Genomic DNA, 24,794 nt, shown 5'->3' on the forward strand with positions numbered 1-24,794 from the left:
ATACCTCTGGCTTCCTCATGTACCTAGACTCATCACACACACACACCTACCTGCATCAGACAAACATGTCTTAATAATCATAATAATAATAATAATAAATCTTTAGGAGAGAGGGATGCAGGGGGAATATATGAAAATGCTCATGAGCAGGCATATGCCTATTAGCCTACCACCCAGGAAGCAGAAGCTATAATAGACTTGCTGTGATTTTGATGCCCACCGTGGCTATACAGCAAGAGCCTGCCATGGGAGTGAGTAGAACAAGGGACATGGAAGGGGAGAGGGACAGGGAGAGAGACAGACATGTGGAGTCAGAGGAGCCTGAGACTAGAGGAATCGTGAGGATTGGGAATTCAGTTTGGAATCAGGAGAAAGCTCTGGAGTCAGGCTCTGGCTGTGATCCTGTGAGCTGAATAATGTTACCGCCTTTGAAGCTGGCCTTAAAAAACAGCTACAGTGGCTCCATCTGCACTCCCAGTGTCTTTGAAGATAAGATATTGCTTGGGTAGCACAGGCAATGATGTGAGTATCACACACTGCCTCCTTCAAAATGATGCACAGCTGAGCCTGGTTCCTACAAGGAAGCTTTACAGAGTCGTCAGCATGTTGGTGGCCTGCCAGTGACCACGCATCCATATCATGCAGCCACAGAACGGGTTCCTAAAACAGTGCAGTGTGTTCTCCCTAAAGGAGACTGAACTCTTCACACAGTTCAGTTCCTAGCTCTTCTCTGCAGGAAGTACAGACAACAGGTTTAACACTACAACTCCTGTTGTGTTAGTTTGTTTGTGTTTATTTAGGGTTTGATGGGAGCCAGCTACCAGGTTCTTTTCCTTTGTTGTAAATGGGAATGAAGTGGACACAGAAATTCTATGCATCACCTTCGAAAATCAGCAGCAGAACATGGCTCTGAAATTATGCTCAAGGCCACAGAGCTCAGCAGAGAAGGCCACCCGACCCCACCCCACCCCACCCCTACCTGAAGTGGAAACTTAAGAGTTCTTTGGAAAGTCAATTGGATGGTGCTTTGCTGGGGCAAACACATAAAGGAACATTTCGTTAAAGTGGACATAGGTGAAAGGCTAAGGCAGACTCATGAAGGAACCACTGAAGCAGACACAGGAGAGGATGTTCTGCTAAAGCAAGCATGTGAAAGGACATGTGATAAAGGATTCTTTGCTAACAACACACATGTACTGGTCTGCCTCACATTGCATAGTTAAACTGCATTTGTCGGGATACCATAGAGAGAAATGCACCAAAAACAAAAAACAAAAAACAAAAAAACAAAACAACAACAAAAAAAAAACCTCCTCGTGGTGTGCTGCAGTTTCTGGCCACATCTGAAGTCTCAGGCTGATTGGAGACCCATACTGAGTCAAAACTGATCCTGAGGTAAAACCTGTGCTGAGGCAAGACTCCTGTTAAACAAGGCATGTGGAGGACACATGATGTTTGGAGGGTCCACAGAATGACTAAGACAGTGCTTGGCTTGCTGATAAAGCTAGCTGTGCAACACATGTGGGCTGCCTGCCTGTCTTCCCTGATCTTCACTTCCCTGAGAGAGGAACAGCTGAGAACTTCTCCTGATGATCCTGTTGGTCCCTCTTGCTGACTTGTGCCAAGGCTGAGGCCTGGCTGTCTCTGCTAGGTCACGTCACTGCTTTTGCTAAGCCGACTCTACTGAACTGGATTGCTAGTATATCTCTGAAGTGTTTCTGAATGGATCGAGATGTCTGCTAACCTGTGAACTGAATTGTCAATTTCCAGACAACACAGATGGACTTGCTCCAAAGAACCTTTCTAAACAGACCCACTTCCCCTCTCCCCTCTGTATCCTTTCTCTTCCACTACCGCTGATGGGTGGTAGGCTACAGGGGAGGGTAAAGCATTTAAGAACCATTATTAAAAGTAAAGTTTGAAAAAAATAAAGTTACATCTACCCCTCCCCCCCAACCCCCACCTTGCTAGTTACTCTCCTCAGACCCTCAGCAAAGAAAGTATGAACTACAATTGCTTATTGCACACATCCAAAATATCCAAGTGGATTTTTATAAAGATACATTTCAGGTTAAACTTGTTACAGAGATAACAAATTCTATCTTAGTGCTCAGGAAATTGGTTGTTCTCTGTAAAGAGCCTGAAATGTTTTCTATACACAAGTCATTCAAGACTGAACAGCTCTAAATTCTGCACCCATAATCCTGATGGAGTTTCAGTTCGCCATTTATAAACAACAATTCAAAAATAAAGGTCATTGTGTAGTAGTAACCAGTGATGTTTAATTACTTGACAATACCTTATAATCACAAAGACATTCTAAGATCCAAGCACTGTGAGGGTGTTACATGCTAACTTATCTTACAATTCCTACATTTGTTAAAAGGTAAAATGAAAGTATTTTGAACTGTCACAATCTGAAGTGGTCATAGAACTGTCAGTCTGTGTCTGGCCCTGATAGAAACTTCATCGTCTTTTCGTTTCCTATCGAACATACATGGTATTATGGGCTTAGAGTGTGGTCCATTGGTAAAACAGTATGCCAGCCTGCTCAAAACGCTGACTTTTTGATCCTTGGCACCTCAGAAAAAAGAAGAGAAGGTTTTATTCATGGACACATGGGGACCTGCTGAAACCTCCAATGTCTGAAGGAATGAACAAGAGACACAAAAGACCTTCAACAAAGCTGCCCCTAGTGATGTCACCAGGACAAGAGGGTCTCTTGGTGCTATGTTATGCATTTGGTACAAGGCATCTTGCCAATGCTTCTGTAGTCAGAAGGAGCCCTGGAGACCATGTCAGCACAATCCATCCGTTACACAGATGCTCTGTCACTTACATTGGGATACATCCTAATGAACTAACTCAGAACTTTATCTCACTCAACCAACATACTGAACAGCACAGCTGCACCTCAGCTCAGAAAGCACATTAGCCTACACTTGGGCAAAATATTTGAACACAGAGCCTGTTTTACAGTGAAATGGGAAATATGATATTTATTGATTATTATATCAAAAATGGCCAACATCATAGCTATACAGATCCTCTTTCACACTGTGAAACTGAAAACATCATAAACCATCTGTCCTTAAAACTAAGGCACAGAGAAGTCAGTAAGCTGCCTCTGTGCACATAGTCATGACAGAGAGGCAGAAGAACCCTCTGTGTATGGTCTGTCTGGCCCTAGTCAGACTCCACCTTTGCCATTGACCCTGAACTGAGTAATCAACAACCAGCAGACTTTGGTTAATACTGCTCGTTCCCCGAGAGTATCGTCTTTCTTCTCTTTCTGTATATGTCTACCCATCCTTAGAGGCAAGGGTTACCTACCACATGGTGCTCCCACAGAATCAACCCTGCTCTTGCAGAGCCTGCAATGCATGTGAAGAAAGTGACTCGTCTTGCTTTCTGAAGACTTGAGGACAGAGTTATGCCACATGCACAAATACTAGGATATTTCCTGTGATGTGGGTAAAGTTATAGCTTCAGCTGTCAGTGCATAAAGGCAGTTGAAACCCTAGGCTGGAAATAAAGGGGGCCAAGTCTCATCCCTAAAGTAAAAATACACTCCTCACCAAAAAAAATTTACCCCACCTGAGAGAAAGAGAGAGAGAGAGAGAGAGAGAGAGAGAGAGAGAGAGAGAGAGAGAGAGAGAGTGTTCAAACCCTGACTCAGCAGCTTTCTATCGATACTGTGTCTGGGAAGCCAGGAGGAAAGTATTCTTTGGAGCCCAAGAACAGCCTTTTGTGTCTTGTGTCCCATGGGGATAGCTCGAAAGGTACTGGGAGGCATTACTTAGAGGAAAGAAAGGGACTCTAGAGTTAGATTGAGAAAATTATCTGGTGAAAAAAAGCAATACAAATATATCACTGTGTTTCTTCAAGAGGGAGGTGTGGTCAGTGAAAATTATGCAGGCTCCCTTGTCACTGTGGGGTGTAACTGAACTTTGACATATATATACACATACATACACATATACAAACATATATACACACACATACACACATATACATACACACACAAACACATACACACATAAACATACATACACACACACACACACACACACACACACACACACACACTGGATAGAAAGACAATGGAGTAAAGACAAATCCAGGGCCTTCTACTCAGTACAATGACTCTTGTTTGCCCATAGTGGTAAGAGAAGAGATAAGAGAGTTTAGCTGATGCGGTGCTTTGCAGAGAGGAGCGTAATATCTGACTATCACACAGTGCACAGTGCCCACAGACCTCCCCCACTTTTGTCAACTTTATAATTCTTTATAATAATGAGTGACAGCAGCAATCCAAGCCTTAGAAATGGCAAGCAGTTTATATTCAATGGATTGCTTTTGTGATCATGACTTCACAATGGCCTAGTGAGACGTCTGAAGGGGAGGGATGGCTTATCTTATATATCGGAACAATTGAGCTTCCAAGTGAATCTACGGCAAACCAAACAGTAAGGCAAGTGGGAACTCCCTGCAAGATGTCCTCAAGTCCTAAGTGAGTTCCACTCTTCCCCGCACTCCATCACTAAGGACAGGAAAGGCTGATGGCTTGGGTACTTTTAGTAGCTAAGAGGAAATACTATTGATTTGCTCCTCCAAATTTACAAAATAAATATATCAAAGCTTTAGAATTCTGGAGCCAATGATACTTCTCCCTAGTGACAATAAGTCAATAAGAGAAATTGTCGTTTTTAGAGACTCAGTCATTAAAATGATGGCCTTGCAAACATAAAGCTCTGAGATAGAACTACCAGCTGATAGGTTCTGGTAACCCCAGTGCTGAGGTGGTGGAGGAAGGCAGGTCCTAGCATACACTGGCCAGGCAACCTCACCTCAACTTACCGAGTTCCAAACCAATGGCGAACCCTATCTTATAAAACAAGTTGGATAGCAATTGAGGAATGGCAGCCAAGGTTGTCCTTTGGCCTTCACTTGGACATGAATACATGTGCACTTACACCTTCCACACCTACACACATGAATGTTTCTTTCAGCTTATAAAACATTCTCTAAAATCAAGATCATGTCAAGATCTGGCATGCATGTTTAGAAAGAAGAAAATGTCGCTGACCAGCTGCTGGTTGTCAGGAACACCCTCAGGGCTTCCATGGAGTTTACTCACATGTTTTCAGTACTTCCCTAGTCTGCATGGCCAATAATAGGGAATCAGAATAACTAAGTTGATTATCTTCACACAAGTAGAACAAGGCAGAGGCATACTTCAAACCTGGCTCAGTATTGCTCCAAAATTCTTTCCATTTATAAAGATGGTAAATGATACTCCCAGTGTAGGTAGCACGCCGCCAACAGTGCTCAGCGGTCCAGACCTCCCCTCATCTCTCCTGTCCAGGCCCGTGTTCTGCTCCACAGGGCACAATCCCACTGTTTCTATGCTTCACTTGAGAGCTCTTGCTCTGATCCTTGAACAGTAGCTCACAACTATGGATGAATCTCTTTCTCAGAGGATGTTTGGTAGAGTCTAGAAGCTCTCTGGTTGCTATATCTTGGGGATGGCACTAGTATCTTGTGACTTAGAGGTGAAGGACACTGATAGACCTTCCTTAATACCCAAGACAGCTGTCATAACAAAGAGTGCTAAGGCTGAGGAGCATGCCTGCCCTAGAATAAGTAAGATGCAAGTTAGTAACAGCATGTTCTCCCTATAACATGGAAGCATAGGCTTAGTTTAAAATAGCAAGCCAAGAGCCACAAAGCACAGACAGCACTCAGCGTCCTGAGTAGGTCACGTGGCTGAATCCTTACTAAGAGTGGGAACTGCTTCCACTTCTTCTCATTCCTACACAAGGCATGGAGATTTTTCTCCAGTCACTCAAAGCTGTAAAAGGGTATATTCTTTTTAATGAAAGCTTTTATAGAAAAAAAGCAAAACAAACTAAATGCCTGAGCTGAAGAGATGACTCAGTGGCTCAGAGCACTTACTGCTTTTTCAGGGTACCCAGATTCTGTTCCTAGCACCCCATGGCAGCAGATAACCACACTTAACACCAGCTCCAAATAACTTGATGCCCTCTGCTGGCCTCCATGACCACCAAGCACATGCACACGTTCACACACACACACACACCAGTTATCAGACAATATACTCATTCATGTAAAAGAAAAATAAATAAATTTGAAAATGAAAAACAAATGTCACTCCCGTCTGAGAAACAACAATCCCCAGCACTAACTCCTACCTCTCTACACCATAGATTGACATTCTAACCAAGGCTCTTAATAAGTTTGCTATTAAAACAGACATTAATGAAGACATCATGATGTGTGTATTTGAGAAAACTGCACAATAGATTTTGATTTTTTTCCTCACCTGCTCAATCCTGACAATACTGATTTTCAGGTCTTGTACAACCTTAAATTGTTACCATGAACATGCCAAATAGAAACACCAAGTAAGGAGCTCAGATTTCTTGTGCCTCAGATCTCACATCAGGATGCTTTGCACTTTTTCTTTCCTTATGCAAGTCTGAGTTGGTGTGAGAAACCAAGTAAGCAAGTTTTGAAAGTATTTGGATTAGCATGCACTCACGTGACCCCACAGCAGGATCAAGAAAAACCTTCCTCTTAGATACTTGTCTACTGCTGTGATAAAACCATGACCAAGCAATTAACAGAAAGGAGGTTGCTTGGGGCTGAAGTTTGCAGAGGGATAACTGTCCATCGCCATCATGGCAGGACCATCATGGCAGGAAACACGGCAGCTGCCAGGCATGGCAACTGGGGCAGCAACTGAGAACTTGTATCCCAGAACACCAAGCCCAATGCAGACAATTGTGAAATGTGGTACAAGTCTTACAAATCTTCAAAGCCACCCCCAGGGGCAGAGTTTCTATGCCAAGGCTAAACCTCCTAGTCCTCCCAAACAAATATCAACTGGGGACCAAGTATCCAAATGCCTTAGACTTAATGGAGACCATCTCATCCCAATCATTTCAATCATTGATTGATTGGTTGATTGATTTGTACTCAGTAGTTCACCCTTTCCCTCTCTCACCCCTTTCCCCTGACTCTTCCCCTCCCCTACTCATCTCTTTACCCTGAACCTGCCCTGCAGCATCCAAAAGAAATCCTTTCCTTGGAGCATCCACCACCTCTGGCCTTTGCACTCTTTCTGCCCCCTCTACTACAATGATCCCAGAGCCTTGGGGAGTGTGTAAATGTGTTCTACATAGAGCTCAGCATTCTGCAGTCTCTCTTTCTCTTTGTGAGGTCTTAAGATAAAGTCAAGGCCTTAAGCATTAGGATGAATTAAAAATAGATTCCTGGATCATACCACAGATAGACTAAACCAAACTCCAGAGGGTGTAATCCACAAATCCACACTTTTACTACCTCTCCATATAGTCATTCATCCAACAGTCTAAAGCCCACAAAATTGTTCAAACCTATGCTGTAAATTTCTACCACATAGGCAGACCATTTAACATAAAGCCCATGCTCACCACACCCCACACACAATAAAACACAAGGAAAACATTTGATTTATTCTTTGGAAATACACAGACAAATATTTTATGGAAAGTGTCAAAAATGGAAAGATATATAAAAAGAATTATCAAGGGAAACAGCTCAGTTGCTGGTCTCACACATCACTGTCCACTGTGTGTTAGACAAGGATGCTGTGATAAGTTTTTTTTAAAAAAAAAGGCTCAAACACATTTGCCTTACTTATGTATTTAAACTGTTTAGTGTGTGCATAAGTAAAAACTGACACAATCCAGAATGATCACTAAGTCAATACAGCAAATTACTACAGTTGAGAAATCTAAAGCTGGGAGAAGTTGAAGTGGTAGACATGGAAAATGTGTTCCAGGGCAGGAACATTGGAGTGGAAGCCTTCAAAGAAGGGATGAGTTTTGAAAGAAGAAATAGGCACGTGCTCACAGCAGAGAGCACTACAACCTCAAAGGCCCCAAAGTGAGAGCATGGTTCCTGAGAAACTGTGATAGAAGTGAAATAATGTGTGCCAAAAGCTTAAGAAATGTAAAATCACTGGCATGCATACAATATTTTAATAAATGGAGCTGGAGAGATGGGTCCAGGTTAGGAGCATTCACTGCTCTTACACAGGACCTGAGCTCAATTCCAACCATACCAATATGGTGGCTCATAACCATCTTTAACTCAGGTACCATGGCAGGCTGATATCTGATGACCTCTTCTGGCCTCTGTGAACACCATGCACACACATGGTGCACATACATGAGAGCAAGCAAAACACTCATTCATATAAAAGTTAAATAATTGAAGATCAGAAGATAGGAAAAGAAAAACCTTTGGATGTATATGAATTATCTGAGCCACTGAGACTTTGATGCCTGGGGGAAAGAGGAGAGAAATACTTGTTTACAGCAAGGAAAGAGAGTCTTCAGGTGTCTGGAGGATGTAAATCCTTATGAAAGAAGATTGCATTTTAGATTCTAAACAGCTGTAAGGATTTCAAGTGTGGTTGAGACAGAAAAAAAAGTCAGGAAGGCAGAACTTCATTTCAGTGAGATAACAACCATCTGCCAGAGAAGCAGGAAAATGAGCTGCCTGGAAAGTAATGAGTTCCATGTGACGAGAGGTGACTGTGAGTTCAGCCTCTGGCAGGGACTCATCGAGGGAAATGACCTGTGACAACCTTATAACCCTTTGAAAACACACATGTTCACCCAACTTTCCTACTTTAGTTTCTTTTTCCTTTTCTGTGATCCTAAGACAAACACAACTTAAGGGAGAAAGGGTTTATTCCGGCTGACAGTTCAAGGTATGATCCATCATGGTAAAAAAAAAATCAAGTCAGCTTGCAGCAGCGGGTCACATCAATGTGAAGATCAGGAGGCAATACAGGATAGATTCAAGTGGTCACTCGATTCCATTTCTCTATTTATACAGCCCAGGATGCCAGCCAGGGAATGATGCCGCCTATAATGTTTAGCGCTTTTCACCTGAACAAAACCAAAAAAATAATCTTGCCAGGCAGGGGTGGTGCACACCTTTAATTCCAGTACTCTTGGGGGACAGGGGCAGGCTGATATCTGAGTTTGAGGCCAGCCTAATGTAAAGAATGAGTTCCAGGACAGCTAGGACTACACAAAAAAACCCTGTCTTGAAAAACAAAACAAAAAAGATCCCCCTTAAAAAAGAAAAAAAAAATAATTGCCTGACAGGCATGGCCACAGCCTATCTCATATGTGAATGGAGATTCTGTTAAGTTGACAATTAAGAGTACATTTCAATGCTCCCAAGCACTAAAACCAACATGTTTGTACTTTCCAACCTCAAAGAGGATTGAAGAGCCATGAAAACTACTGAGGGACTCATCATACTCACACTGGAGTTTGCCACCCCAGGATACAATGTGTCTCCAACTCTGCAGTAACAATAATGCCTCAAGATGGAAATTAAGAAACAAGACAGACAATATCGGTTATCAATATGAGGGCAGTTCGGCTAATCACTGGTAGCTAATTATTTTGAATTATTACACTCATCACTCTATATTGTGGCATCCTCCGTGGTCTCATATATTTGAATACCAGTTGTTGTAGGTGCTTTTGGAGGGCTGTTTGGAAACTTTAGAGGGTATAGCTTTGCTTTTAAAAGTGTATCGCTGGGGTGGGTTTGAGGGTTCAGAGCCTGGCCCCATTTCCTGCTTGCTGCCTGCCTGCTTCCTGGTACCATTCATCCCTACAGGGATGGAGGTCTAGCTCTCTATAAGAAGCCAAAATAAAGTCATTCCTCTAGAAGTCTCTTTTGATCATGGGATTTTATTACATCAAGAAAAAAGGTAACGAATACACTCTATTTTACCAAAATGTGTCCAGAGGACATTAAATTTCAACAGGTGACATGCTGGTAAATCCCGAGACCTTGAGTAAGATGGCATGCGCCTTTGTGCTGGTTTGGTTTTGGTTTTGTTTATTTGGAGAGTTATTTTATAATGTTGAATGTTATTTGTTCTTTTTGCCTATCACTTATCACATGTAACTCGGTCCTTATTAATTCATTATAACAACCTATGTATGGGTTTTGCCAATATGCAGAATGCTAGGTTCCTGGTCCCAGCACCATAGAAGACCTACCCCCATGCTTATGATTTCTTATCATTTGTTTGGAGATTTTTTTTTATTTTGTGTACAGAGTTATATAAAGCCAATTTCCTGCAAGTCTATAATGTGGTTTAATCATATTCTCCTTTATAACCCACTATCCTCCCTTTCAGTTAGTTTGTAATTATTGTTTTATTTTATGTGGATATTTGCCTACATGTATGTCTGTGTATCATGTGCATGCCTCGTACTCTCAGAGGCCAGAGGAGGGTGTCAAGTCTCCCCCAAACTAGAGTTACAGTTGTGAGCCACCATGTGGGTTCTCTAGAAGAGCAGCCAGTGTTCTTAAAAATGGAGTCATCTCTCTCATCCCCCTTGGTTTGTTTTAGATTGGGAGGTCTAGACACAGGGAGATACAGTTCTCATTAAAAAGTCCTAATGAAAAATATATTTTAAATTATTAACCTATTCCATCTAGTAGATACATTTAAAAATAAAACTAAATCAAACAACTACTTGATTACTGGGACCAAACTGTTAAAGACAGTGCTTCTGAAGGACATGGGACCCTGGCCTAGGCTGGGGAGTGAGACTGGGGGTAGTTTTGAAAAGCCATCTGTTGGCTTTTATATAAAATATCTCTATTTATAACCTAGAAGCATCTGTTTCTGTATAGATGCAGCTCAGTAATACTTTTAAAGGCTATATACACTTTTTATTTATCATAAGAATATGTTCTTAAAAGCTACTTGAAAATAAAATTACACCATGGCTCTCATAGGAGAGATTAATATGGTAAACATTCTATAAAATAAAGAGTATTCAGTTACTCATAATATCAAAGATTACTTTCTGAAGTTCGGGATCATCCACAGGTAAGTTCACAGAATTAATTGAGTTATAAAAATTAATAGGTTTAATATTTAATGTAGAGAAAACATTTGTTATATAGTTGTATGTAGAAGGATGCCTTCCCAAGGCTATAAAATTTTTATGTATGCTTATTTCTATGTCTGCTGTTTAAGCAATATGGCTATTGCACAGAAATTACAAATGTATGGCGTGAAAAAAATCATTCCTCAACTGTCTTTGCTTAAGCTTCTCATTCTATCAGCTCAGAATTTGATGTTGGGTTTTAATCCATTAGTATTCAGGCAGCAGCAGAACTGCATTGGTCCTGAGGGAACACAGCTATCTCTGTTCATGGGGAAGGCCACCTACCATAACCCAGGGGCCTAGAACACAAATGCAGAACTGACCAGGAAGCTACCACTCTTAAGTCAACTCAGGTCCCCACAGCCTTTCCAACTGCATTCTCACTGGGCTCAAGGTTGAGAAACTGTGACAGGCACAAAACAGCAAATAGCACTGGGAAAGAGACCATATCTCTTGGCCCCAAATCACATGTCCCAACCATGTCCTTTTTCAGCAATCTCCTTTTTTTAATAAAAAGCCCAAGTGTTGTAACCTTAAAGAGAAATGAACCATTTAAGATCACGATATCAACTACCTATTTGCTGGGGGCCCGTCCTCTCTTAGGAAAGTGTGAGACTCAGTGAAACTTGTTGAGATTTTTAATTGTTTTTTTTAATGCAATATCATGAAATTAGAGATAATTCTGGATTTTCAAAAAAAATCTTGTTTATAATTGCATGCTGTGTTCATTATTTTATTATTATTGAGGGGGAACTTAAGGAAGAACAGATTTTTTTTTTTGGCTCACAGTTTGGCTTACAGTCCATCAAGGTGGAGAAGGTACTGCAGCAGGAATGTGAGGGAGTTGGCTTTACCACCTCCCAAGTCATAGGCAAAGCGTGAAGGATGTTGGTACTCAGCTCACTGTCTCCTGTTTGTTCGGTCCTGGAACCTCACAAATGGGACGGTGCTACACAATTTAGGGTAGGCTTCCTACCTCAGTTAACCTAATCTAGACAAACCCTGACAGACATGCTCAGACGTCTGTCTCCTAGGTGATCCTGGATCCTGTCAGGTTGACATTAACAACATTCCTTTGTTCTATCCTCTTGCAGGGTTGTACAGTTCTACCTGTTGGATTAGTTGATGAAGCTTTTAAGTGTCTCCTAACTGTCTATAGTGGAAAGCATCCTTCAAGGCTATCCTGAAACCAACAGTACCCTGCTCTCACTCAACCACATAGACAAGAAGTCAGGAGTCGTTTTCTGCCTAGAGTAGAGCTCACTTCATTAGCCATGTTACATCGCAAGTTCAATCCAATTTCTCACGCTGCAATAACACAATCATCCAACCTAATTATCTTCATTGCAAGTATTTAGAAGCACATTCTGAGGGAGATTTCTCTCTGTGTAGAGCAGGATGAACATCAAGGGAACAGCTTATGTAGTCATCATTTTGTCTATTTATGAGGGCTTGTCACTTTAGGAAATGGTTGCTTCTGACAAGGAAGAAGTTGTCTCCCACTGATGTGGCCACCAAAAAGGAACTTCCTAGTTGATAAGGGTCTCCACGAGTAACCAGATTCTCACAAGACCTTAAGCATACCTGCAGTTTTGACATTCTGCAGAGTGGAGAGTATTGCAGTCTGTATGATTTCTACAATGTCTTGAATAAATTGAAAGGAGTTTGGGGATCAAAGGAGGAATTTAAAAAATAAAAACAGGACAATAAGAGATAATTTGTCCTTGAAATTCCACCCATACCACCATCACTTAGGAAAATGACGTCTGCTCCCTGGCAATGATTCAGAGGATACAGTGAGCTGGTTTGGAAGGATTCCTAACAGTTTGTTTACCAAAAGTTTATTCCCAAATCAGTTCATCTAAACTTCCTTTAATCCACCAAAAGAGGAATCAACCTATAACTTTTAAAAAATTAGACCATTTATTAGGGACAAAAACTCCCTTTAAACATTTTTTCATTTGTAGGCAAAATTAATAAAAGGACAGGAAGCCCCATCCCACTCCAAGCTACCTTCTCACCATTTCCCTACTTCTGGAGTTAATTATGACCATGCATCTCTGCTTGTGAGCAAGCAGCTTTTCTCCTAACACCATGAAGACACGCATTTGACTTATGCCCAAGGCAAACAACAAATTCATGTCTGCAGCCCTGGTTGTCTAATGGCTTACATTTCTAAAGTAAACGGCATCCTTTGCAGCTTTGGCAACCAGCTTGGCAGTGCTGAAAGTAAAGGAATGTATGCATGTAGCAAGCTTAAGATAAGCAACATCTGACGCATCGGAAACAAACACTGGGATGGGTGGGGCAGGGGAACACTCAAACCGCACAGCCCTGTGTAGCCAGTGCAACCACAGATACATCCAAAAGGGAAGAGAATGAGCTAGCTGTTGCATGGTTTCACCTGATACCTGCTGTGATGGGACATTTAGGAGTATTGATAGCATTGCTGATCAGCGTTCAGAACCGACGGCACACACAAGCCATGCTCAGTTTAATGTTCTTACCTTATAAACTTGACCATACGTGCCATTTCCGACAAGTTCCACCAATTCAAAGATCCCTGCAGGGTCCTAAAGAGAAACCAACAATCAAAAATTAAACCACCTCACCAGACCTTATCATCATCAAAAGCAAATATTTACTTTTAAATAAGCCATTAAATTATTTTAATTTGAGGCAAGGGCATCTTTTAAATGTAACTACTAAATGATATATTTTTTTAAAGTTTATTTAAACCACAGCTATAAAATTATTCAGATTCACTTTGTTTTTATTTCACACTTTTATGACAAGTTTAAATCAAATACAAGAGACAATTGTTTTCCATTAAAACAATAAGAGGAATGATTTGTGAGCTGACTCCATGCACAGGGCCCTTGCTGTGCATACAAGCAGACCTGAGCTCCATCCATAGGACCCACTTTACAAAGCTGGGCGCGGCAGAGCATGTCTAAAACCCCAGTGTGGTCAGCTGCAGACAGGAAGGCTTATTGCTCTCTAGGTTCAGTGAGAGAAAGGAAACTCTGTTTCAATCCTAATGTGGTCAGGGACTTAGGGAGACAGCTGATGTCAATGGCTGACCTCCACCGGCTCACACACAGCCACGCATACCACACCTATATCCACATGGTTGCATATTCGCACACAAACAATAAAGAAAGAATTGACATTTTTCTCCCCATGGAATCAGAGTGCTCTTGCAGTACCACTGAGGTAGCAAGAAAGACAGTGTTCATCTAGAGGAAATTCTAACTTTTTAGACTATTTCTCTTGACATATCTGGGCCACTTACTGGAGTGAATACTGGGAAGAAAACAAGATGTGCTGGCTAGTTTGTTTGTTAACTTGACGCAAGCAAGAGTCTTCTGGGAAGAAGAAACCTCCATTGAGAAAATATCTCCATCAGACTGGCTTACAGGAAGTCTATGGGGCATTTTCTTGACCCATAATTGATGTAGGAGGCCCAGGTTATTGTTAATGCCACCGCTGGACTGGTGGTCCTGCATTGGAAAAACAGCCAGCTTAGCGAGCCATGGAGAGCGAGCCAGCAAACAGCTTTTCTCAAGGGTTCCTGCTCTGTTCTCCAGGTCTGATTTCCCTCAATGATGGGCTGTGACTAGGACATGTAAGCTTTGCTCCCCAAGTTACTTATGCTCATGGGGATTCACAGTAAAAGTAAAATAACTGAGACAGTGTATTCCTGCACTGGGAGACAATCTTCCTTGTGGAATTCCAAAGTCCCCAAGAGAAGAAGGGATGAAGAAGTCCACCTCCCGGAATGTTTTGTCTTGACTTCCTCTCTCACCTCTGTAATGCACACCCCCTTCCCCTGCAAAATATGCTTTTCCAGGACTTACAGGATAAATGCAGGATTTGGAATTCAACCTAAGAGAGTTGTTATGAAAGTTCATGGCTGCAAACAGGTTTCTATGAACCCTCAAAGTCAAGTCAGTGCCACAAGCTCAGGGACTGCCTTGTGGCCACTGCTCTGCTTACTGCTGGGTCGCCATCTCAAGCAGTATAGAGCAAAATGAACAAAAGCCATAAAATTCAAGTTTGAGGCACAAACTATCTTGTATCCTGATTCCTAAGCCTAAAACATTGCTTCTTTAAAGAATATAAACATATCAGAAAGGTGGCTCGGGTGATTCAGGCCAGCAAGCTGGAGGACATGAGTATCCCTCAGGAAAAGAACCAACCTGCACTAAGTTGTCCTCTGTGCACACGCCCATCCATGTACACACACATGCACACATATAGACACACATAAATAAATAAATAAATAAATAAATAAATAAAATACATAAATAAATAAGTGTAATTTTTTTAATTAGGTATTTTCCTCAATTACATTTCCAATGATATCCAAAAAGTCCCCAATACACTCCCCCGCCCAGTCCCCCACCCACCCACCCCCACCCCTTGGCCCTGGCATTCCCCTGTACTGGGGCATATAAAGTTGGCAAGTCCAATGGGCCTCTCTTTCCAGTGATGGCCGACTAGGCCATCTTTTGATACAAATGCAACTAGAGTCAAGAGCTCTGGGGTACTGGTTAGTTCATAATAATGTTCCACCTATGGGGTTGCAGTTCCCTTTAGCTCCTTGGGTACTTTCTCTAGCTCCTCCATTGGGGGCCCTGTGATCCATCCAATAGCTGACTGTGAGCATCCACTTCTGTGTTTGCTAGGCCCCGGCATTGTCTCACAAGAGACAGCTATATCTGGGTCCTTTCAGCAAAATCTTGCTAGTGTATGCAATGGTGTCAGCGTTTGGAAGCTGGTTATGGGGTGGATCCCTGGATATGGCAGTCTTTAGATGGTCCATCCTTTCTTCACAGCTCCAAACTTTATCTCTGTAACTCTTTCCATGGGTGTTTTGTTCCCAATTCCAAGAAGGGGCACAGTGTCCACACTTTGGTCTTCGTTCTTCTTGAGTTTCATGCGTTTAACAAATTGTATCTTATATCTTGGGTATCCTAAGTTTTGGGGCTAATATCCACTTATCAGTGAGTACATATTGTGTGAGTTCCTTTGTGTATATGTTACCTCACTCAGGATGATGCCCTCCAGATCCATCCATTTGCCTAGGAATTTCATAAATTCATTTCTTTTAATAGCTGAGTAGTACTCACATAAATAAATAAATAAATAAAATACATAAAGAAATAAGTGTAATTTTTATTATAAAATAATAACCAATGAATCTCCCACATAAGTGTCTGCACAGACTATGTAGGTAAGAGCAGGGAGCAACATGACCCTGTGGGAAAAGTTAGGCTTCTTCTAGGCAGGGACAGGGAAAGGAGAAAGAGATCTGTAACAGAACTAATTACTACCCTTTCACCACAAGAGCACAAAACTGCCAGGTCTAATGATTTCTCAAGAAAACCCAGACTTTTTTTTTAAAGGTGTGATCTAATTTTTAAGTGTTAGCCTTTAATTTAACTAAAAATAATCTTGAGAGGTGATTTCCAAAAGCTATTCTGAGAGTGCAGCCTACCTCTAATGGCTACCTAACCTATGTTATGGTGGGTGGTCTGGCAGGAGTGAGGGGAACAGCCTAGGCATTTGATCAGACATACCCAGACCAAGGGCGCCTTTAACTTGAGCACGGTCGGCCTTAGGAGGACCTGAAGGCACAGGCTAGTGCCTGGGCCTGTAAACTACAGTTGACTTTTATCCTGTGGTGCCCCGTGCAAAGGTAACAACCTTTTGGTTACTGACAAGGTCTCATATAGCCAAGACTGGACTCTAACTTACTATGTAATACTGTAAAAGATGACCTTTCACCTTGATCCTCCAAGTGCTGGGATTACCAATCTATGCCACCATGCCCAGGTTATGTGTGCTGGGGTTTGAAGCCAGGGATTTTAGTTATGCTAAGAAAGTGTACAAAGTGAGGACATAACTGCTCCAAGGGAAGGTGGAAGGGAAGGCTTTTTATTGTAGATATGAGGGAAATAAAATATTATTGATATGAGGGAGGGATGCCCGAGGCACTTGGAAAAGTTTGGAGCAGGGAGAGAAAATAGTACACTGAACATGGCCAGCATGATGCAGGGAGGGCAAGAGAAAGAGGACAAAGAGGGGAGGATAAAAGAAAACCAAAATGGCAGGTTTTATAGGAAGGAGAAGCTGGGGGAAGGGAAGCTCATGAGCTGGAGATGTTCAGGGTAGCGGGATAGGGCGAGAAGCGCTGAGAAGATCCAAGGGTAGTAATGATATTGAGTAGGCCTTGAAGCTAACATGAGCTCTGGTATGTTAACCGGCATCACAGATAGCCATTTGTCCAGAGTTTCTGCTGGACCTGGAAGAGTATTTTGTAGACTGAACCACATCCTCAGCCTGAATGACCACTTTTATCCTGAGGAGTGCTTCACCACAGTATTACTGAAGTAGAAGAGGCTTTGGGACCACCATTCTAAGTGATAATCATGAGGAAGGACAGGTAAAGTTCTTGAAAATGAGTCTACACTAAATCAGATCTCCTTCCCTCAAGGCTGGTTAACAGTCTCTCAAAGACTCTACAGAGAAAGCTGAGGAGATGGCTCGGCAGGTAAAAGTGCTTGCCATGCAACTGTGAGGACCAGAATCGAGATCCCAGCATCCATGAAAAATGCCAGGCTAGTGTTGTGGCCCACCTTTAATCGTAACACTGGGAGGATCATGGGCTATCCCCAATGAAAGCTGGCAAGCTACACTTGTTGAACTGACGACCTTTGTGGTCAAGCAACAGATTCTGATTCAAGGCAAGTATCCTAAGTAATTACCCTCTGACCCAAGCAATGGTCATGTTAGGGTGTTCAGTTGTGCCCATATGCAAAGGATACTCCCAGCTAGACTGGATGACAGTCTACGGCCCTCACTTCCACCCTCATAAATGCTCAGGATAGGACACAGGAGTCTTGCTTGAACTCTGCTGCTTCTTCTCCCCTCCTGTGCTGGACTTGGCCTGGGGGAGGACCTAGAGTACACAGAGGCTGCCAAAGACCAGAGTGCAGTCTCCAGTTGTCTGCCTAGGCATGGGAAATCTGTACCCATGTTGGATAAGGCTTTCCAGGTGCAGCCAGTTGGTGGAGGAGTGACCACACCCTTGCAATTAACCCCTCACTTAGGTTCTGTGTGGGAGCACAAAAAATTCATTGGTTTCCCAGAGAACTTTGTACATAGAATCATGTCTTGGTTCATCATTGAAATCTTGGGTGGAGGAGTAGATGTTGTTTTACATCATCCCCAGGGAAGGAATTTTTGTTTGTTTGTTTTGTTGGGGGTTTTGTTGTTGGTTTTTAAGACAAGGTTTCCCTGTATAGCCGTGGCTGTCCTGGAACTTGTTTGATAGACCAGGCTGCACTGGAACTCAGAGATCCACCTGTTTTAACTACATGGGTAATCTGTAAGATTATCAGTGTCAACCTCTAGCTTCCGCACACATAGGCACATATGTGTATGACCTACACACGTGGCAATACACAAACACTCACATACATTTATAACAAACTCAGAAACAGGAATTTTTGGTTACTGAGGAAAAACTGGAGATTGCATGAACTACTCTTACAGACTCTAAAAGGAAAGACAGAAACAAACAAAAGATAAACAAAGAACAGACGATCCCAGATTCAAGACATGCCCACCTGGTCTGTCCAAGTACAGAATGGAGAGGAGAAAGTCATTAGGGAAGACCAGCTCAGAACCACCACCCATAGTAAAGACACAGTCAAGGCCACCCAAGAGCCCTCAGGAGAAAATTTTAATTTGTTAAACTCCTAAACCTAGACCAAGATTAGGAAGAAATGAAGAAAAGAGGGAAGAAACAGGCCATAAATGATAGCAGCTGCTGTTTGTGTCTATGCTCTGTTTCCCAGTAGTTTGTTTGCTCAGTGATGTTTCTGCAACATGTTTGCAAAGGAGTTCTTCATTTGCTTGAAATATTTCAACTAGAAAATAAGTGTGAACAAAAGAAAGAGGATGATATGGTAACTCAGAATTATAACCCCAACACTCAGGACACCGAGTAACAGACATTTGAGACCAGTCTGGACCACAGAGTAGGCTGAAAAAGGGATGAAAAGGGGAAGAGGAGGGAGGTGGGAAGGAGAGGAAGAGACAGATGCAGGATGGTGACTGCTGACTGCTTAAGGAGTCTGGGAGACAATCAAAGGTGTAAGGACAGGATGCTGAATCTCCCCAAGTCCTTCTTAGTGATTAGACTAATAGCTAGTTCCTGAGAGTATCTAGACAGCTGACTTGAGAGGCTTTCTCTGAATCATTCACTAATGGACATCTGACTCAGCCAATCAGTGCCAAGTAGGCTCCCTACAGAGACCTTAGTTCCAATGGCTGAAGAAGAGAAAAGCCTTCTCCTGGACACATCCAAAGGACTCAGAAGCAAAGGTCAAAGACCTAAGGAATCTCATTGGTGATTGGTCTTGAGGAGGCAACCACATGGAGAAAAATCTGGTTAGTTAAAAAATAAATATACACTCAGAATCTCATATTAACATCCATAGAGCCAACTTATTACAGTGTATCTTGGAACCCATATTTCCAGGAAGTGATGGAAGAAGGATTGGACCAACAATGCAATCAAAATAGAACTTCCTCAGTTCCCCCAAAAGCTTTCTGCCCATTTTTCCAGATACCAGAGTCCTAGTGCTGGCAGAACAGGGACAGAATTGAAGAGCTAGGTATATTCCTGTGGCACAGTGTAAATGGGGCAAGTATCTAGCTCTTGCCTGCACTCTGGTAGGAACAGCAGATAACTTGTTCCAAGGATGGGCCATGCATTCAATCCTTGTGCTTCATGGTCTCTCCTTGATCCCCCTTGCTTCTCCCTTTAGAAGCCATGTACACGGCTAAACAACAGTGTTAGTGGGAAAAGTCATCATACAGTACAGCATTCAATCCTCTCATAGGCTCCACCCCTGGCCCTCTCTCCAACTCCTCATTTTGTTCACATTCTCCCTACCTATTCAACATTGTACTTGAAGTCCTAGCCAGAGCAATTGGATAACAAAAGGAGATCAAGGGAATACAAATTGGAAAAAGAAGAAGTCAAAATATCACTTTTTGCAGATGATATGATAGTATATATAAGTGACCCTAAAAATTCCACCAGAGAACTCCTAAACCTGAAAAACTGGATATAAAATTAACTCAAACAAGACAATGGCATTTCTCTTCACAAAGGATAAACAGGCTGAGAAAGAAAGTAGGGAAAAAACACCCTTCTCAATAGTCACAAATAATATAAAATACCTTAGCGTGACTCTAACTAAGGAAGTGAAAGATCTACATGATAAGAACTTTAAGTCTCTGAAGAAAGAAATTACAGAAGATCTCAGAAGATGAAAAGATCTCCCATGCTCATGGATTGGCAGGATCAATATAGTAAAAATGGCTATCTTACCAAAAGCAATCTATAGATTCAATGCAATCCCCATCAAAATTCCAACTCAATTCTTCAACGAATTAGAAAGTGCAATCTGCAAATTCATCTGGAATAACAAAAAACCTAGGATAGCAAAAACTCTTCTCAAGGATAAAAGAACCTCTGGAGGAATCACCATGCCTGACCTAAAGCTGTACTACAGAGCAATTGTGATAAAAACTGCATGGTACTGGTATAGTGACAGACAAGTAGACCAATGGAATAGAATTGAAGACCCAGAAATGAACCCACACACCTATGGTCCCTTGATCTTTGACAAGGGAGCTAAAACCATCCAGTGGAAAAAAAAAGACAGCATTTTCAACAAATGGTGATGGCACAACTGGTGGTTATCATGTAGAAGAATGCGAATTGATCCATTCCTATCTCCTTGTACTAAGGTCAAATCTAAGTGGATCAAGGAACTCCACATAAAACCAGAGACAGTGAAACTTATAGTGGAGAAAGTGGGGAAAAGCCTCGAAGATATGGGCACAGGGGAAAAATTCCTGAATAGAACAGCAATGGCTTGTGCTGTAAGATCGAGAATCGATAAATGGGACCTCATAAAATTGTAAAGCTTCTGTAAGGCAAAAGACACCGTCAATAAGACAAAAAGGCCACCAACAGATTGGGAAAGGATCTTTACCTATCCTAAATCAGATAGGGGACTAATATCCAATATATATAAAGAACTCAATAAGGTGGACTCCAGAAAATCAAATAACCCCATTAAAAATTGGGCTCAGAGCTAAACAAAGAATTCTCACCTGAGGAATACCAAATGGCTGAGAAGCACCTGAAAAAATGTTCAACATCCTTAGTCATCAGGGAAATGCAAACCAAAACAACCCTGAGATTCCACCTCACACCAGTCAGAATGGCTAAGATCAAAAATTCAGGTGAGAGCAGATGCTGGTGAGGATGTGGAGAAAGAGGAACCCTCCTCCACTGTTGGTGGGATTGCAAGCTTGTACAACCACTCTGGAAATCAGTCTGGCGGTTCCTCAGAGAATTGGACATAGTACTACTGGAGGATCCCGCAATACCTCTCCTGGGCATATATCCAGAAGATGTTCCAACCGGTAAGAAGGACACATGCTCCACTATGTTCATAGCAGCCTTATTTATAATAGCCAGAAGCTGGAAAGAACCCAGATGCCCCTCAACAGAGGAATGGATACAGAAAATGTGGTACATTTACACAATGGCGTACTACTCAGCTATTAAAAAGAATGAATTTATGAAACTTCTAGGCAAATGGATGGACCTGGAGGGCATCATCATTTTGTTTACTAAATGCTAATGCTAAGGGTCTGACCTGCAGATGTCTCCTTACCCGCCTACTCCACTCCCATGCAGTAGACTTGACCTCCTCTCCCAGGAACTCCACTTTAGGCAGTGATTGCTTCTTTCAACCTGAACAATGCACTTGCTCTTCTTAAATAAATATTTCTCATCATGACATAGCAGACGTGGTTCACACTGAAGCCAAGGTCATGCTACTGTCAGATCCAGCTTGTCACTAGCCCCATGTCTTACATTCTTTGCTATTACCACCTAGAGCCTCAGCTGTGGCTACTATGTCCCCAGAACATCAAGGTAGGTTCTGTCCCCAACTATAGATAACAATGCCTGTTTGTCATCCCTTTGGTCATTCCATAACAAACAAGCCTGTCTCTGGAAACCCTTGCTGCCTCCTCTGTGCAGCCTCCCATCATGCACTCTCTCCCCCTGCACCTGCAGACCATACAGACCTCGGTGGGACCTCTTCTTAGTGCTGCTTCCCTTAGACATCTCTTTCCTCTGATTGGTTATAAATGCTCCTTGTGTAAAAAGGCACTATTATATGTACCTAAGTATTTCCTAGCACTTGATAGCATCCCATCTATAACTCCCAACTGTAACTACTGAGTGAGGCTGGTGCTCCATGTCCAATCCTCTACCACTTGTGTAGAAAACTTGGGGGGAAATAAAAGAAAAATGTAAAAGGATCAGAATGTAGAGCCAAATGCCTAGCAAAGAGAATTTCTTCTCCATCTCCATGAGCTGTTACAGTCCATGCTATTACCACCTCCCGGTCCTGTTAGACCAATCCCAAACACATAAAGTCGTCACACAGTAAGTCCCTAGAGTATTCCCCGCCCTAAGGACATCCATGAAGACTCCCGGTGTCCCAGGATGTCAAGGTGTGGCTATCTGTAAAGCCATACGGAGGAAACATTGTCCCTAATCATCATGTTACAAAGACAGACAGGAGCTGGCTTAATTCTCCCTCTCATGTTTGTTTAGCTGCTCTTAAAGCCAGGATGGGCAGCGTGAAAGAAGGCTGTGCACTCTAAGGAGAGGAAAGCAAATCACTGACATTTACAGTTACAATCCCTATTGCCTGCACATGCCTTTATTCAGATCTTAACCTTTACTGAAAAGCACAGAAGAGAATTTAATTCCAAGCTAGAGTAGTTTACATTATTTCATAATAAAATAGAGCTACGTATCAAAAGGCAGGCCATTCTCTGGAAGAAAATGCTACTTTTCAACAAGAGCTGATAAAGGCAATTTGATTAGTTGTTGTAATAAAAATTGCAGTAATAGCTAACATTTCATGACCACTTATGTGCTGAGGACTGTTCTCAGCATCTTCTACAAATGGTATATTTAATTCTCACAACTCTGGCAAGTGGGTGGTGCCCTTTGTTGTTGTTTTGTGGTACAGGGAATTGAATCTAGGGCCATACATGCGTTAGGCAACCTCATTGAGCTATAACTTCAGTCTTCACTTTTATCTTTTATTTTCATGTCATGTTTGTTTGTTTGTTTTAAGACTTGGTCTTATATATTTGTGGCTAATATCAAACTCAGTATGGAGCCAAAGATGGCCTTGAAATTCTGATCCTCCTGACTCCACCTACGCCTATAGTCAAATTCCACCATTCCATTTGCAAGGAAGGAGCCAGAGGTAGAACCCAGAGCTTTGTGCATGCTAGCAAGCTCGCTACCAAATGAGTTATAGCCCCAGGCCCTACTGTTTGAGACTAAGAAGTCTAGGCTAACCTTGAACTTGGACTTGATTGGCAGTGCAGGCCTTATAGCCTCTCCACACTAGCTGAGACCACATCCTTTACCACCAGACTTGAATGTCTATCACTACCTTTACCCGTCTTCAGATGAAGACGCCGAGACACAGCCATGAATTAGAATTCGTAGCCCGTAATTTAGAACCTACTCTCTCTCTCTCTCTCTCTCTCTCTCTCTCTCTCTCTGGCTTTAGCAAGATTCATAACTACACTGAGCCTCAGACTCTTGATTTTAAAACAAGGAGTTACTTCCCTCTCTGCAGGATTGCTGTAAGGATTATGGAAGTTTCCAGAGTGGCTCAGTATCTGATGTGTAATCACACCTAATAAGCATCCAGCACCTCCATTCTTTCCCCTGTTTCCTGTTTCAAAATGAATTCAGATAATAAATGAGGAATTTGCCACAAGAAAATCCAGTCAGTCTTTTATAGATTTCTAGCTATAAAAGCCCGTAAAACTAGCAAAGCCAGGCAAAGGAAGGCGATTGCTTCTCAATCAATAAATATCGCCACGGGCTTGGCAAACAGGGTTAGCTATTTATGGACAAGTGAATGTCTCATTGTAAATGTGATGTGATTGAAAGGACTCGTTAAGGCTTCCAGGCTCCTGGGTCATTGGTATAAATTCTCTCTTCCATCAGCTGACGAAATGTAGGCAACACTTGGGCCAGATACTGCAGCAGGGTAAAGAGATTTGAGGTCTGGGAATTGATATTCCCAGTCTCTGGGTTAGACTTTCATTCTCCCAGGTCCCTGAATGACACAAGATGTATTGGGATACAAAGTAAATCTCAAAAGTTGGAACAAGTACTCTTGGGTCTCTATTGTGGATGTGCTTCTTCAGTATGGTTAGTGGTGATGCAAAACCTTTTCTTCATCATCCTACTTGGTGACAATGAAGATGGCAGAAGAGCCAGAAGGAATTATGAGCAAGGGCCCAATTCCATCAGACTGTCCAACCTGTGGCTTGTGGGCCACAGGAATCCCTGGGTGCCTACAAGCATGTTTGAGCACACTTGTAGACCACACTGTGATATCAGCAGGTAGATACCCCTTCTCTAAAACCTACTTTTAGACACGGCATACTATTCTGAAACAGACTCTCTTACTTGGAGCTCCTAGTCTTTTGGCAGGGTGAATGGACCCCAAAAGAACTTGATGGTTGATACAACTCCTAGAACACGTCTACCCCCGGATTGCCCACTGACATCTGCCAGACGACTGTGCTTATTGTAAACCTACTGGCCTGAAACAGACCAAAATGTTATTTCTCTTTGAG

The 24,794-nt window shown here is 42.2% G+C and overlaps 1 protein-coding gene across 5 annotated transcripts in view; it reads right to left on the reverse strand.

Moving 5' to 3' along the window:
• Tnik (TRAF2 and NCK interacting kinase) overlaps positions 1–24,794 on the reverse strand; it is a 403,188-nt gene that overhangs the window by 291,546 nt on the left and 86,848 nt on the right. For all 5 annotated transcript variants that reach the window (XM_021158657.2, XM_029475111.2, XM_029475112.2 and 2 more), the window contains exon 2: positions 13,514–13,579. In XM_021158657.2, coding sequence (XP_021014316.1) covers positions 13,514–13,579 — 66 coding nt within the window. The remainder of the gene's footprint in view (positions 1–13,513; positions 13,580–24,794) is intronic.

The sequence above is a fragment of the Mus caroli genome, unplaced genomic scaffold, assembly GCF_978045245.1.
Source record: "Mus caroli unplaced genomic scaffold, Mus_caroli_1 scaffold_3, whole genome shotgun sequence".
In the NCBI taxonomy this organism is placed as follows: Eukaryota; Metazoa; Chordata; class Mammalia; order Rodentia; family Muridae; genus Mus; species Mus caroli.